Below are 15,498 nucleotides of genomic sequence, written 5' to 3' on the forward strand. Positions count from 1 at the left end.
CAAAATTAGCCAGTATAGCTATAATACATTTCATGTACGTGCAACACACAGCTTAATTCTTTTTTCTTCGCTTTTATTGGTCAACTTAATTTACTGTTGGTATATGAATTCACACATTCTGTTCCTCACTCCAAACACACAAGAGGAACATTCTACTGATTGTATTGGACAATGTCAGGCTGTATTTCAAGTATTTTTTTATATGCTAGCGGGAATAATAAGTGTTTAAAAGGGTAGAGAAGATGGGATGTATGTATTTCATCCTATACACTTCTATATGTATTTAGATTAAATAAATATGCATTTTTCATCATTAAAAAAGTCATAGTAGTAGCTTAAATCAGTTTACTTTAACCAAATGCTTTTTGCCCCCCAAAAAAAAAAAAAAACCTCTGAAAGATGCTAACACTGTTATCTCAAGTTCAGGCCCCTTTGCCAACAAGTGGCATTGCACCAGCTAGGGTTCGTTCTTTAAACATTCATTTGAACAGTTCACGTTTGCTCTTGACTTTGAAGGCAAGACAATGTAGTAGGTTAAACAGTAACAGGGAATATGTTTAAATATGTATGTTTCTTTGTAAGAATATACATTCTGGAAATATAAATTAAAAGATGGGTGAGAGATTATCATGTATGTGCTTTCACACATTTTTAAATGTATGGTCAATCCTAATGGCTTATATAGGTGAGGGGATAGGATGAATTGTCTCTGATGACTCCTTCCTCATAGACGTCCGAGAGGAAGAGAATGAGGTCAGAGAGACAGAAAAGGGAGAAGGATTTATTTGGATTCTGAGGAGTTTGATGTCTGACATCACAAATTAAAATCAGTTTTTTTATTTGTGTACGCACTAAATGTATATAACTGTAAACAACATTTTACTGTACAAAGATTCTTAACTTGTACAAAGGTATTACAAATGTAAGTAAGATTAGCCAAAAGCAACAAGATATCAATAATGTTTCACATATAAAATGTATTGAACATTATATTAATTAATGTCACAAACTCCTTCTTCCTGTTGTTTGATCCCATCTGCTTTAAAACCTCAATGTAACCACAATAAGAATAAACCCTATGAAGAAACATTAAAAATTAGTCTTGGTATTATTGAATAAAACGCATGCATTTTTTATGCCTGGCCCACAAATGTCAAGAGTGAATGAATAACTCAAAAGACCATTGTACAACACACGATTTTATTGAATTTCATTCATTGAACCTAAAACAGTATAAATGAAGTGGTAAAGACACACAGGGTACACTCCCTCTTAGAAACACATTATCACATATCTCACTCCCCTCAAAATAAAGCTTTCATTCAGTTTCTCCTTCCCTGAAGCACAGAGGTTCAGAAAGAGCCTCTTACTCCTGAGAGCAACGTTTTAAAACATTCCCTCATGTTCTTCTTCAGACATTGCCAAAATACAACACAGCATTTTCTTAAAACTATTTTTCCAATTTACTACTGCTAGTAAAGACACAGAACATGGTGTTTTTTTTTTTCTCCCAGTGAATATGATCATTGGTATCATCTGCAATATTATATTGTGTGACTTCTTTAAAAAAAAAAGCGTCTGCTGTCATATTACATCTCCACATACATGTATAAACAATGTGTTTATTGCTGGCATGTTGCTATACTGCATATGAGTCGTCTGGAGTACCTTAACATTATAAAGTAATAAATATGAAAGAATACCAGACTCACAGAAACTGATTGCACTTCATTTGCTAAGACCCCCAAACCCCACTAGCCCATTGATTCCTCTTATATTACAAACAGAATCAGCTACAGGTGATAAGCAATACATAATGAATAAAGTACAGAGAGAGTACTCTGTACTGGAGAGGAAGTGACAAAAGCACTTAATTCTATAATACAAAGGCAATCACAGATTGCAAACCCTTGAGGCCACAGTAAAAATGTCTTCTGGACGTTTAGTTATCCCAAGTTTACAACCTTTTCATTTAGAAACCTTTAAATGGACTTCTTTACACCATTTTTGTGAGTTTACATTAATACAAATGAAGCCTTGATGTTTTAACTTACGTATGATTCTTGGTGCCACTTCATTTCTTGAAAACCAGTGTTTCTAGTTTTACTTTTGGTCTGCGTAAGCAACTAAGTATGATAAAAACACAATCAATTCAGTCAATATACTACACTAACCAGTCGGCACAAATGTGATTGGCAAATCAAACCTCTCTCTGGTACTCAACATAACACTCAAGGTGGTCAGTCTTTATGAGAGACTTTTTCTTTTTTTCTAATAAAACTACAACAAATCCTATATAGACAGTACACAGACCTCTTTGGATAGTTTAGGTATTTTGCACGGTCTTAATATTTTCCCTTTGATTACTCTTTCGGTTCTTGTGTGCACACCACCATTTTTTCCCCTGGCCTTATCCACAGGGACCAGCACACACACAAACACTCGTATACACAAAGTTTCACCACTACTTTTCACACTTTCACCTTCAGTGAAAGTGAAGCTAGTTATGATTTCGTACAGTCCAATAGCGGCACTCCAGCAGCAAGGTAATAAGGAGACTGCCGTTACCAGTAACACTACTGCAAGGAGCTGTAACGCCGACACACTGATGGTAGTAATGAATGCCAGGGGGATTCTTTTGGCTGTTCATGGCACACCGGGCCAATTCAGACCAACCTGCTCTTTGATTTCTTGCATCATTATAAAGAGGAGTATAATTAACAGCAAAAGTTATGCTTTGACAGAAACAGGAACACCCAATATTGAGTCTCAGTTTGAAGGCCCTCAGTTTTGGCACTCTTTGAAGCTCACTTCATGACCTCGGACACCCGCTTAGTCATTATGAGGCTTCTCAGTTGAGCCCTGTGGAGAAACAGATTGTCTGTTAGTAAAGAAAATGCAGTGTTTGCACATCTTGCATAACCAAACAGAAAAAAAAAAAAAAAAAAAAAAAAAGGAAACTTGATTTGCGTTCACCCCCCGATTACCCAGAATAAAGGAACATGCATTTACTGTACCACTGTGCAAAATACCTAAAAATAAATATTAATATGCACTAAGTATTGGAAGTCAGAGCACTCGTCTTCCTTTCTAACTACCTGAATATGTGCCAGCACCACAGGTGTGCATTCAATAAGGTGCTTTGAGCAACTCAAAACTCGTTTTGTCACAAAGCTGAATCTGCTCCTGTTAAAGCCCACTAGGCCCCGCAACATTGTGGCTATAATTAGTATGCACTATATATGACGAGTCTTGTATATGCACAAATTATACAAGGCTAGTGTGGATGTGGCGCCCTGTAAAATATGATAGCCCTTCATAGGCCAACACTCTCTCACCCATGGGCAGCTGGACAGTCTCCAAAAAGAGCAATCTCAAAGAGAACATTTAATCATCCAAAGCCAACCAGTGTATAGTGCAAACTGTTTAAATGGTAATTATAATACTCTCTTTGCCATTGTTTGAATAGTGTTAGTTACTACTGCACAATCTTAACTCTAGAGCTATACTTAGAAGATATAGCCATCTCTAGATTACAAAATAGAAATTCACAGACACATCATTGGTCTGTCTCTATTCAGTGTATTCAGATAGATCCAGTTTGGGAGTCCACTGCATCTCTTAACTGGCCACTTCATAAAGAAAGTTGAGAAAAATCCTAGCAGAGCACTAATCCCAGCTGGTCAAGCAACATCATCCGGTGCCAACTCGAAAACAAAAAGCACTCGAGAAAAACATGTCCAATGCACCACTTGGAGCCAGTAAAGCACTTTGTTTACCATCTCTCTGACCATTAGCATGAAAAACAAGGAGCGTAATCTGCTTTCACGCCCTTATTGATAAAGAACGAGGTTATGTCAGCAAAACAAAGAGCCACAGCTGACCGAGAAGGCTTGGAGGGGACGGCACAAACATGCCTCAGACTACAATCAGCAGCTAATTAAGATGTCCAGGCATGACGTTTCAGCCCAGCACTGGAAACCATTAACAAACTCATCACTAAAAAGGAATGCACTTGATAGAAAAGCTATTTCTAGTCAAATTTAGGTGTGCTGTAAAAATGCACAAAAGTATAGTCTAGATCCCTAGTTTTCCACATAAATTTCCTATATTTCCAAATCGAACATATAACAGCTATAAAAGTTACAGGGCAAGCTGTCTACCATTTTTTTAGCTAACATGTGGTCCTTCAACAAATACAAAAGCTAAATTTGTCACTGTGTTGCCTTTTGCTAACGTTAAAAGCTGGAATACATCTGAATCAGTTTATGAAATCGCAGACCTCTTATGGTAACAGCCACATCTCTAATGTGGTTTAGAAAACTGATCTTGTCTGAATACTCACTCAGATTGTTGCGTGTAATAATCTGGCTCCAAATCTGATCTGTTTCCTAGAATATTTAGGCCGCCTGGTTATACATTTACACTAAAGTGCTGTAAATAGCTGATGACACCGTTCCAAGATATTTCAGTTTCACATTTGCATCTGTAGGTGTGCCCCATTTTAGTTTCGTTTCTGAACACAAAAGTGTTGACTGGCTTAATGCAGAGCACTCCAGGAAACTAAAGACAATACAGGAGTAATCTAACAGGTACTTTACTAAAATAAATGAATGACAGGAAAAGGGTTTGGTGAGCAGAAAATATGGGGAAACGTTTCTTACCATAGCTAGCTGTCGGCCGATGTTTCCAACGGTCACTCCACCAGAAAAGAATATACAAGGCAGCCATGAACGAACATACAAGAAGTCTGGAGACGTATACCTAAGAAACATTAAAAGAAATGCACTGAAACAACTCGCTTATGACTTCCAACAACTGTTAGGCTACGATCAGAAAGTGACCCATTCAGAATTTACTTAAATCTCATATCTGATGACTAAACATGTAATATAAATACAGAAGTGAGACTGTGGCTCAGATGTCACTTGGTAATTGATGATGCATGACAAACTATTTTCGACTGCAATGTCTCAATTTGTGTGAGTCATAACTTACTGGTAGATGCCATTGTAGACCAGGAGCTGAGCAATGAGGGTGGCTAGAAAAGCAGTGGTCAGCCCTAGACCGAAGCCACTCCTGGAGCGGTCAAACGTCCACCAGAGGCCCAGAGACAGGGCAGCCAGAGTTAGTGAAAGCTGCACATTATTGGCAAAGTCCAGTTTCTGTGAGGTACTTTGACTTAAGGGAAATACGAGTTAGTTCTAAGTTAAAACTTTCCTTAGATAAATGTTAAATACATTTAGAGACTTCATGTGTGATTATAAACTGAAGGACTTCGGTTTCTATGTAGTTCCAGTAATAATATATATTTATGATTAAAGGCTGGTGTACACTACATGACTTTAGTCCATATTTTTGCACCAAAATGCAGTCTGGTGGAGTCGATGCTTGTTGGTGAAAAAGTCTTTCATTTCTATAAACTATTGTATAATGGGCACAGACTTCTTTTATATTTTTAGTACAAATATTAAGAATTATTTTCATCTATCAAGCATCTCCTAGCAATGATGTGCATTTTGCTGTTCCAGTTTCGATCATCATATGATGCCTACAGTTTGTTACAACTATTCAGAAAGGTTGTGTTGTGTCAAAACAGATGAAATATTTTTCATGGTAAACACTGGCTACGGTTTCATGAGCGTGACTGGTAAGGATACAGCACTGGCGTGATTGATGCCCACAAAAACAGCAATGCAGCGCATCACACTGGCCCACTCCCGCTTAAACTTGTGTGGTTCTCCAAGATGATGGTCCAAGCAGGGGTACAAGAGACCAACCACAGCTGAGGAAAGAGAAAACATAAGTGCTTTAAACAACAGTAACTCCTCAAAAACAAAACACATTTGATGTAGAGTCTAATTTGTATTGTTTGTTTGATTACTTTTTAGAACACAAGTAGACAACTTTTGTGTTAGTCATTAACTAGTAACGAAGAGTTAATGTTCTCAAAAGCCATTTTCTTCAATAAAAAATGTAGCCTGGTATGTGCTCACTATGTGGACTGTGAGGAATGCAGGGGGAGGAGCTGTGTGTGTCCGAATTATTTATTTATTTCTGCTGCACACGACTTCCGTGTTTCTCTTTGCTTCTAAGTGGCATGTTCTGTCTTCCAGCCAATGGCGTGCCTCCTCGCAGCTCACCCGTTCTAAGCGCAGCCAATGGAAGAGCAGCACCCCAAAGACTGACCCCGAATGCCCGGCTGTTTCCAGGGCAGCGCTAACCGATAACGACGGAGCCCAATGTCAACAAAACTGCCCCCAAATCATCATGAGGACTCTTACGTAATGCACATACGATAACAAAATGCCCGCGGCACGCAGAAGGTTTTTGTCCCATCAATACAAACACAACAGTGACTCACCAGCAGCTGTCCCACAGCAGAGGGGGATCCACCAGGCCGACGAAAACAGCGTGTCTAGCACTTCCTCTGGAAACAATGTAACGTTTCTCTGGATCTGGAGTAAGTTCAGCACCAAGGCGAGAACTACTCCTACTATAAACAACACGAGCCCCCGTCGTATTAAATTAGCGGACTTGAGGCTGTGCAGAGAGCCATACGCGTGTCCCAGGACTGAGGTTATGATGGACATCATCTCTCCCGATTTACAAACAATCCAGCGGGCGCTCGACAGATCCTGAGTCTTCACAGTCGATGAACAGGAGCAGGTCCAGCAGTGCTCCTCTAGTCTTGGCATTTGGCACTGCGAGAACCGAAAACTTAATGATTAATGTGGAAAAACGTTTAAAATAATCATGCACAGAGTCAAGCTATTGTGCTACAAATACTTCTAGCCCTATAAAGCAGACTGCTCTCAGTGGAAGTGTCGGCTATGGGAACCCACCTTGATCTTTAGGCAGTGTCCACGTCTGAACGGCAGTGCGTCGGTGCTTTTCAAAGCTATATTGCGAAACGCTAATCTGACAGAAGCTGGTTTAGGATGTGTTGTTTGGTCACATCATCTCTTCGTGAAACGCGGCTGTCTCTTTCAATGCACAGTACAATAGTGCTACTCGCGCGCTTCCTCTGCAGAAAACAAGCGCGGTCATGTCTGGTGAGTCGCGCTGGCCAATCAGAGAGCGGCGGGCCATATGACGCGAGCGCACGCCACCTCCCTCTCAGGACACGCGTTTGTTGATGTTCACTTGCCGTCAGCTGTTCGTTGGCATGGATGTGTGTGTGTGACCAAATATCCCCACAAGTATGGTGAAACCTGAAATTTTAGACATAAAAAAATTACATTATGTTTATCTTAAAAAGTGTAGGTTTAGGGTTAGGGGATATAAAATATCGTCAGTATAAACAGGATGAAAGTAATAGAAGTATATTGAAAGTCCCCATAAATCATAGACGTGTGTGTGTGTGTGTGTGGACTGACGTGATGACAAAGAGTCAAGCAAAGTTTTAAACTTCTGGATAAGGTTTAATGACGTTGCTTTGCCAAATACCTTTCACACAACATTACTGCACTGATTAGAGATTCTCGTTTAATTTGATGCAACAGTCACCTGTTTGCACTAAAACAAAGCTCAGTGATGGGGACACTAAGTTGTAATATTTTGTAGTTGTCTGACAAGACAGCAGTATGTAAATCTGAACACTATATTGTTTGGGAATGAACAGGCCCTGTAGGTTTTCGTATAAGTGCCAGCGTGCAGTACGTGATGTATGTGTTGGACGGTGTCCAATGCTGAAGGAGGCAATCGGGTCGTGATGCTCAGTGGGCTGTTCCCCTGTAGTAAATAAGCTTGTGTACTCATAGTACATTTATTGAGTCAAAACAGAGCAGAGTTCAAACTCTCACCTGAGTGGAACCACTTCTCACCAGATAGATGGGTCAGATGTTTGCCCTTTGTTGAGAATGACTGTCAACAACTAGGCTACATACTAAATATGGTTTATCATTCATGCGAGGACATGTGATTGTATAGATATGCTGGTACAAAAACAACATGCTGTATAGGTAACTGATGTGTTGAAAACATTTAGCTTGTGTCTGCCCTGTAAACCAAGTGCAAACAGTAGCCTGTCTGTCCTTCACCCAAAAACATATTTCAGATGCTATAACTGCAGGTGCTAAAGATACTTTTATTGAGCAATTTAGCGCCAAATTGCCACAGGATCCCATTAAATTTTAAATTCAGTTTGATTTATTTGTTTTGTGGTTTTCAGTGCCTATGGGTCCAAAGCAGCTTTACAAAAAACAGTGCCAAAGCTGTTGAAAAACTGAAAGATCTTAAAAAAACCTTGGGAGGAACCGAGAGTCGACTGGGGAAGCGGTGCTCCTTGGGTTGGCTCATATTTAAACAAATTTATGACAAAGCAAACATAATCATATATCCATTCGTAATGCTCAGGAGTGGAAAATAAACAGTTATATTGTTGAGCTGGGAGATTAACTGAAATCCATTGTGAGCGAAGTTAACGTTATCTGGGTGAAAGTACCAAAACTCAAAGCTTTGGAATGTGAATGCCCTGAGCTGTTTAGAAGTGAATCATCTTTCACGTTCATATTGTTCTTCTAAGTGTGGACACTGGACACTTTCTTTCAAATCCTCAGGCAAACACAACTGAAGAGCAATAACTGACATACTGACTTTGTAAAAATAAGACAATTAGTCATTTCATTTGTTTTAAATGCACAAAGGACATGATTCAGTGTTCTCAAAAAGCTCATTACATTGTTTAAAATGATTAAATAATTAATAGAAAATTAATAGAATTAGAACTATATTTTTGCTTGAATGCTAGTTCACAAATTTCATTTGAATAGGAACATTTATTGACTTAAGGTGGCTCACACTTGAAGGTCTTTGGTTTTTTTCTTTGTGTAAATTATGACCTACAAACCTAAGAACTGCTGTTTTAAGGTCTTTTCTAAATCTGTATGGGTCAGATGTACCACATGAAAGTTTTCCTATACACAGACTTTCTTTCACATTATTCAGCATTAATAGACGGATAATACAGACTCGTGCTAATGAAATCAGAATGAAATCAAATAACTGATACATGTTAAATGCATATTTATTTTTAGTATTAATATACGTCATTTAAGGCCTATAGAAAATGACTTTGTCATCCTAAAAACTAGAAAGTTTAAAAGTGAAGCAAAGTGAAAGTGAAGTGACATTCAGCCAAGTATGGTGACCCATACTCAGAATTTGTGCTCTGCATTTAACCCATCCGAAGTGCACACACACAGCAGTGAACACACACACACACACACACTGTGAGCACACACCCGGAGCAGTGGGCAGCCATTTATGCTGCGGCGCCCGGGGAGCAGTTGGGGGTTCGATGCCTTGCTCAAGGGCACCTAAGTCGTGGTATTGAAGGTGGAGAGAGAACTGTACATGCACTCCCACCACCCACAATTCCGTCCGGCCCGAGACTAGAACCCACAACCCTTCGATTGGGAGCCCAACCTTCTAACCATTAGGCCACGACTTCAACTCCAAAACTTCAACACCATTTAAATCGTTCATTGTTTTGGGCATAATGAGTTCAGCCACTGCTCTTCTGAGGCATGATGTGACCCATGGTTAACAAACAGGGATTATAATGTTTAGCTACTAACGTTTAATCATCTCTAGAATAATTTTTCATCCGTCTTCTGGAATCTTAAGAATCTGATTTAGCCTCACAAACTGAAGGAAGATGGCATGCAATGGTATAATGCACAGAAAGGGCGTTCAAACGCAGATCCTTTTTACAGGCTAGATTTAATTTTTGTCTGGTTGAGAGGACAATACGCCATGTGGAAATTCTGCCCTGTAGTGGCTTATTCAGCAGTGCTTTGTGGCACAACATCTGTGTGGCAATGTGTGGGAGAGAGATAACGTCTGGGGAGAGGAGGGGGAATGGGTGGTTCAGAAGCGTGAGGCAGACAGGAAACTCCCTACAGCCATCCTTCCTCCTCTACAGCTGAGACCCCATGAGGCTCTTCTCATCCTTCACCACCACGCGCACATGATTTCATACAGTTATCACAGTGCAACGCAGGACTGCAGAGATAGAGTCTTCAAACATATTATTTTTCTTCTCCACAGACGCTTGCTAGGATTTCAGCTGAACTGCTTTAATGTACAGTCACCATTCAAAATGTAATTTCAGCAACGTTTTTAGGCCTACCATTTCATCATGACATTCAAAATCGAACCCACAGCGAGTCAATGTATTTCCATTGTCTGGTCTTACTGTCAAGGACATGGTGGTGTAAAGAAAAAGAGAAACCTTGAAATGGTTGGCAGGCAGAGAGGCACGTGATTGCATGAAAATAAACTGGCTGTTCAACAATAAATGTGTTGATTTCTCCACAAAAATAATATTTTAACATAATATTTTAATTATAATTGGCCTTTATCATTAAACTACTTAACTCTTGCATCTTCTGGACACCTTTAAACAAAGGATCATTATCATAATCTAAATTCTAGCAATGAAAGTGAGCACTAAAGAGCATGCTAGAAGTGCATTTATAAAATCGATGCATTACATTAAGGGGGGAAATTTACCATTTTTTCAAAGTACTGTATATATGGATATGTATGCACAAACACAACTGCATGTAAATGACTCACCTTATTATTTCTCTTTATTTGAGTAAAAATGGACCTCATTTCTCATCTCTGCCTTCCTCATTTCTCTCTTACAGTCTCTCTAGACGCTTTAGCAGCAGGATGTTATGACAGATCAAATGAATCCCAGATGAAGCGTGGCAGAGATTAAGCAGCAAGTCTGGGTGGAATAGCAGCATATTCAAAATAATGAAAATGTTAAAGTGGCTGCTTTAAATTGACTCATCAGACGAGACATCCTTATGCCCTCCCCTGACACAACATGAAGTTATGTGGTTGAAACGTTCTAATCCATCCTTTGAGACATGGGATTAAGCTCAAGGGCCAATTTTATCCTCTTTCACAGAATTTTTGGCAATACATTGCTGTGTGAATGCTTGTTGATGTGTTGCATTTTGCTTATATAATTTTTTTCTTACTCTTTTTTTTCTACTGTTAGCTGTAAATACTAGTAGCTCATCTTCATTTCACATTTAGACTTCACCTTTAGAGCTCACCATAGAAGAAACTTTATATTATTGCTAGGGTTTATCAGATACAGAAAGGATTCCATTGCAATTTTTTACGAAAATTTAAATCTCAGTTACTAAAATATCTCTTACAGAATTATACTTGGAAATATAATTTAGTTTGGGTTTTGTTGGGTCCTTTAGGTCCTCTTTTACCCCTTCTGATAAAAAAAAAATTATGTTGATAATATTCAAATTGCTAATGAGAGCTGGTTATTTGAATAAACAATGCTGCTGTTCCAGGATGCTCAACAGTTATCATTAGCAAGTTACAGTTCTTTTACGATTGACAATTTTTTCAAAACTTTTAACAAATTTCCTAAACTCTTAATGCACCAACACACCTACAACACACAATTTTCAAAACAGTTTATTTCATGCTCAGAATCACACATTGTAAACAAAACTCCAACACTAATTTTTAAAATACAATAATACATCAAGACAACACACTATGACTACCTTATGTGTAAACATACCTGGCAATAAAGCTCATTCTGTAAACACTGCAAACATGTCTCAAAATCAAATAATTATTCCAAAACAATAACACGTTTTCTCTTCCAACAGAAACATTTGGTCCATCATAGCACAATGTCATGTAAAAACTAACATCAGATGGAATTACAGAAACTATTATTTTATATGCCTCAGGCTTCCCCTCATACAATACACAGTTTATTGTATTGATCATAGACTGTTTGCATTGCAGATTCTTTTGAAATCTCTAAATGCATGCAATTTGTCTCTTTTGCTGCAGAAATTGAGTACAAAAAGTAAATGACCAATCTCGGGTAGCTTTATAGATTGTGCGGTTTATGAAAATAAATGAAGGCCACAGAGTAAGAATTAATGCAGTAAATTCTTTATTTGCAACAAGACATTACTGCAAGATAACAACAAATATGTAATATTTGCCATCAATTATGTGAAAAAATAAAATAAATAAACACATATAAATGCTGGGTTATTTCAAATATGGTTCACATATAGACTAAGCCAACTTTTGGGTAAAAAAATTGATTGAATATTAATATTTAACCCAACAGCTGGGTTAGTCCATCTTTTACCTATAGATGGGTTAAACAACCAAATATTTTTTTTGTATTTTTGAGTGTATACTCAGTCCCCAACAATGGATAGTATATCTATCTATCTATCTATCTATCTATCTATCTATCTATCTATCTATCTATCTATCTATATATATATATATATATATAATGCGTTGCTGGGGACTGCTGTTAAAGTGTATCAGATAATTTTTTTTTTTTTTTTTTTTTTTTTTTGCATAAATCTATTAATCAACCTCAGTCCTGATCAAAACTACCTAATGTTTAAAAAGAAAATCCAAGATTTTAACTCTTTAATTACCAAGTTCATAAATGATGTCACTGATTTCAGGGAAAAAACACACAAAATGACTTATTTTCAATATAAAAAGTGATTGTGGACTGGATATTTTTTTTACCTTTTATCACAGTCTTGGGCATGTCAAAGATTGGTAATAACATTGACTTTGATGCATTGTTCATTTTTGTTCAGCAATAGATTAAATTTTTCTCCCTCATTTATTGTTTGTGGCTGTTTATGCCCCATTGACTTCCATTATAACTACATTTTTTGATTGCAAAGCCAAAAAACCATAAAATCTTGCATTCTTGATGGTTGGTGGTTTTCAGCCAATGTGAGACAACTCACTTCCTTCAGCCTGCCAAAGGCGTGACTCCAGGGACGATGCATTATGCCATCGCAAGGGTCCAGAAGTGTGTGTGTGTGTGTGTGAGGGAAAGAGAGACCTTTGTGCACTTACCTTGATGTATCTGAAAAGAATCAAAATATGCACCAGCTCTCAGAACTACATGGAGTAAACAAAAACAATGTTTATGCACCTGCTGCATTTTGATGTTGAGAAGTAAGGACAGTCTATGTGAGAAATGCTTGTCTTTTCTTGATGGTAAAGCCAGTTTAAAACCTTAAAATCCTTCAATGATAAAAAAAAAAAAATTCTGTAAAAATTCTACTTTGCATCAGATTTATGAACATAATTTATTATGAACCAAAATGTAACACCAAATTCAAATTGGGGTCAAGCTGCATAATAATTTCAAAAACTTTGGTACAAGTCAAGCATTTTCTCATGTTGCTTGCTCCTCTTCTCACCATCAACTAACCAGCAGGATGGCATGCAAGTGTTTAAATCCACGTACATTGTTTTTGTTTAGTCTGTACTTGCCACCACCATTAGAAGGCAGCAGGAGCATAAATACACTTAATTTTTGTTTACTCCATGTAGTTCTGAGAGCGTGTACATTTAAAGGTGTACATTTAGTTTTTCTCAAATACATCAAGGTAAGTGTGCAAAGGTCTCTTTCACACACTCTCTCTCCCTCTCTCTCTCACACAATATAATATGCTTTTATACTCCATATACAAGTCAGAAACTAAGATTTTTTTGCACAGGCCTATCTAAAGGGTTAATGGTCCTACCTAGATATCAACCTAAAAATAAAAAATTTGACCTCTTCACAGCAAAGAAAACCACCAACCATCAAGAATGCAAGATTTTATGGTTTTATGGCTTTGCAATCAAAAAATGTTGTTATAATACAAGTCAACAGGGCAAAAACAACCACGAACAATAAATGAGGGAGAAAAAAACTTAATCTAATGCTGCAAAAATGCATCAAAGCCAATGTTGTTACTAATCTTTGACATGCCCAAGACTGTGATAAAGGCACAATTACTTTTATATTGAAAAGAAGTCATTTTGTTTGTTTTTTCCCCATAAATCAGTGACATCATGTATGAACTTGGCCAATTAAAGAGTTAAAATCTTGGATTATTTTTAAACATTTGGTAGTTTCAAACATCAGGACTGAGTTTGATTAATAGATTTATGTAAAATAAATTGAAAAACAAAAATATTTATTTGATGGATTTTTACAGCAGTTTATTTTAGTGGATGTTTTCATTACGGACATAATGAAAGGGTAGTGAATTTTAACAACGCACAAGGGATAAATATATAATAATCTTATAAGCCATAGGAAAAAAAAAAAGATCAGCCTTAAGTGGTTGTCTTTTACTGTGTACCATATGGTCATGCAATTGAAAGGACCTCAACACCTGAGTGTGTTTCCTAGCTGTAATTTATATATTTGCATAAATTCAATCAGCTGTTTCTAATAAACAATACAATAAAATACAGGGGATATATTTGTGTATCAATTCACAATATGAAAAGCTGTTAACTTTGACTTTAGCCTATAAGTTAGGTTTAGAACATGATGTTAACTGTTCTGACAAATAGTGTGAAAGCATTTGTAAATTTGTAAAGCCTACACAGATGGATGTTGTGCTAACTGTGCTAACAGTGTAGGAAAATTGTTAAAAGTATTCAAAAAAAACCCGTCATAGCGATTGGAAAACAATTAATTGAAGATAATATATATATATATATATATATATATATATATATATATATATATATATATACATATATATTCTGGCTACAATACAGGACATGTAGTATAAATTTATTATAATTAGTCTATATAAGTATTAGTTTTATAATCTGCTATATGCTCAGATTTTCCTGCTAGAGTACAAAGGTTTTGAAAAACAACATTTAGTATGGGCTCAGTATTGTTAGCCAATGACTGCCAAAGGACCTTGTGATTGAGCCAACCAATCACATAACAGCTACATAGGGGTGTGTGACCTGCACTGGCAATGTTTTGAAGATAGCTCATTCATAAAAAAGTAAGGTGCGGTTATAGTGCTTTAAAAAGAAGGGAGGGGGCGGAAAAAGTAAAGAGATAATACACAAGATGAGAGATAATTTACAAAATACAGTATGTATACAAAAACCTTGTAAAATGATACAAGGTTATTTGACGTCTTATCATGGAGTTTAGAAATATACTAATAAATCACGAACGTAAATAACATTCATAAACAGCCTTATCAGCTTGTGACCTATACATTGTGTACTTTAGGCAGCATACTGTTGAGTCCTGCATGCGTGCGTGTGTGTGTGTGTACAAATATGTCCCCAAAATAAGGTTAAGAGGGTACACAGACACACACAGAGACAGTGAGCTAAACCTGTCAAAATTTCCAAAAACCTCTCTCTGGGGACGTCCTCATTTGTAAAAATGGTTTTAAAATAAAGTAGTAAAGTAGTAAGTAGTAAATTTCAGTAGTGCTGTGCAAAAAATCGAATGCGATTTTCATGCTCATGTCATAGTTTTTGTGTAGATTGTCAGTGAATTACGGCTCTGTGTAGTATGTGCCAACCAGTGTTGCCAAGTCTGTGGTTGTTGTTTTTTTATGTCCGCAGGTCGAAGCGACAATACCAATAACGTGATATTTAGCCCCTGAAATGTGAATGACAGAATTTTCA

At 37.2% G+C, this 15,498-nt stretch overlaps 1 protein-coding gene across 1 annotated transcript; it reads right to left on the minus strand.

Moving 5' to 3' along the window:
• Positions 1 to 1,186: 1,186 nt before the first annotated feature.
• On the minus strand, positions 1,187 to 7,071 carry insig1 (insulin induced gene 1). The gene is made up of 6 exons (XM_026267788.1): positions 6,846 to 7,071; positions 6,365 to 6,704; positions 5,661 to 5,785; positions 4,999 to 5,165; positions 4,665 to 4,764; positions 1,187 to 2,862 (listed from the first exon to the last, which is right to left on the minus strand). Exons 2-6 carry the CDS (start codon positions 6,696 to 6,698, stop codon positions 2,833 to 2,835), a joined length of 756 nt encoding a protein of 251 aa, XP_026123573.1. The 5' UTR covers positions 6,699 to 6,704; positions 6,846 to 7,071; the 3' UTR covers positions 1,187 to 2,832.
• Between the last annotated feature and the right edge of the window lie 8,427 nt (positions 7,072 to 15,498).

The sequence above is a fragment of the Carassius auratus genome, chromosome 7 (assembly GCF_003368295.1).
Source record: "Carassius auratus strain Wakin chromosome 7, ASM336829v1, whole genome shotgun sequence".
NCBI classification, from domain to species: Eukaryota; Metazoa; Chordata; class Actinopteri; order Cypriniformes; family Cyprinidae; genus Carassius; species Carassius auratus.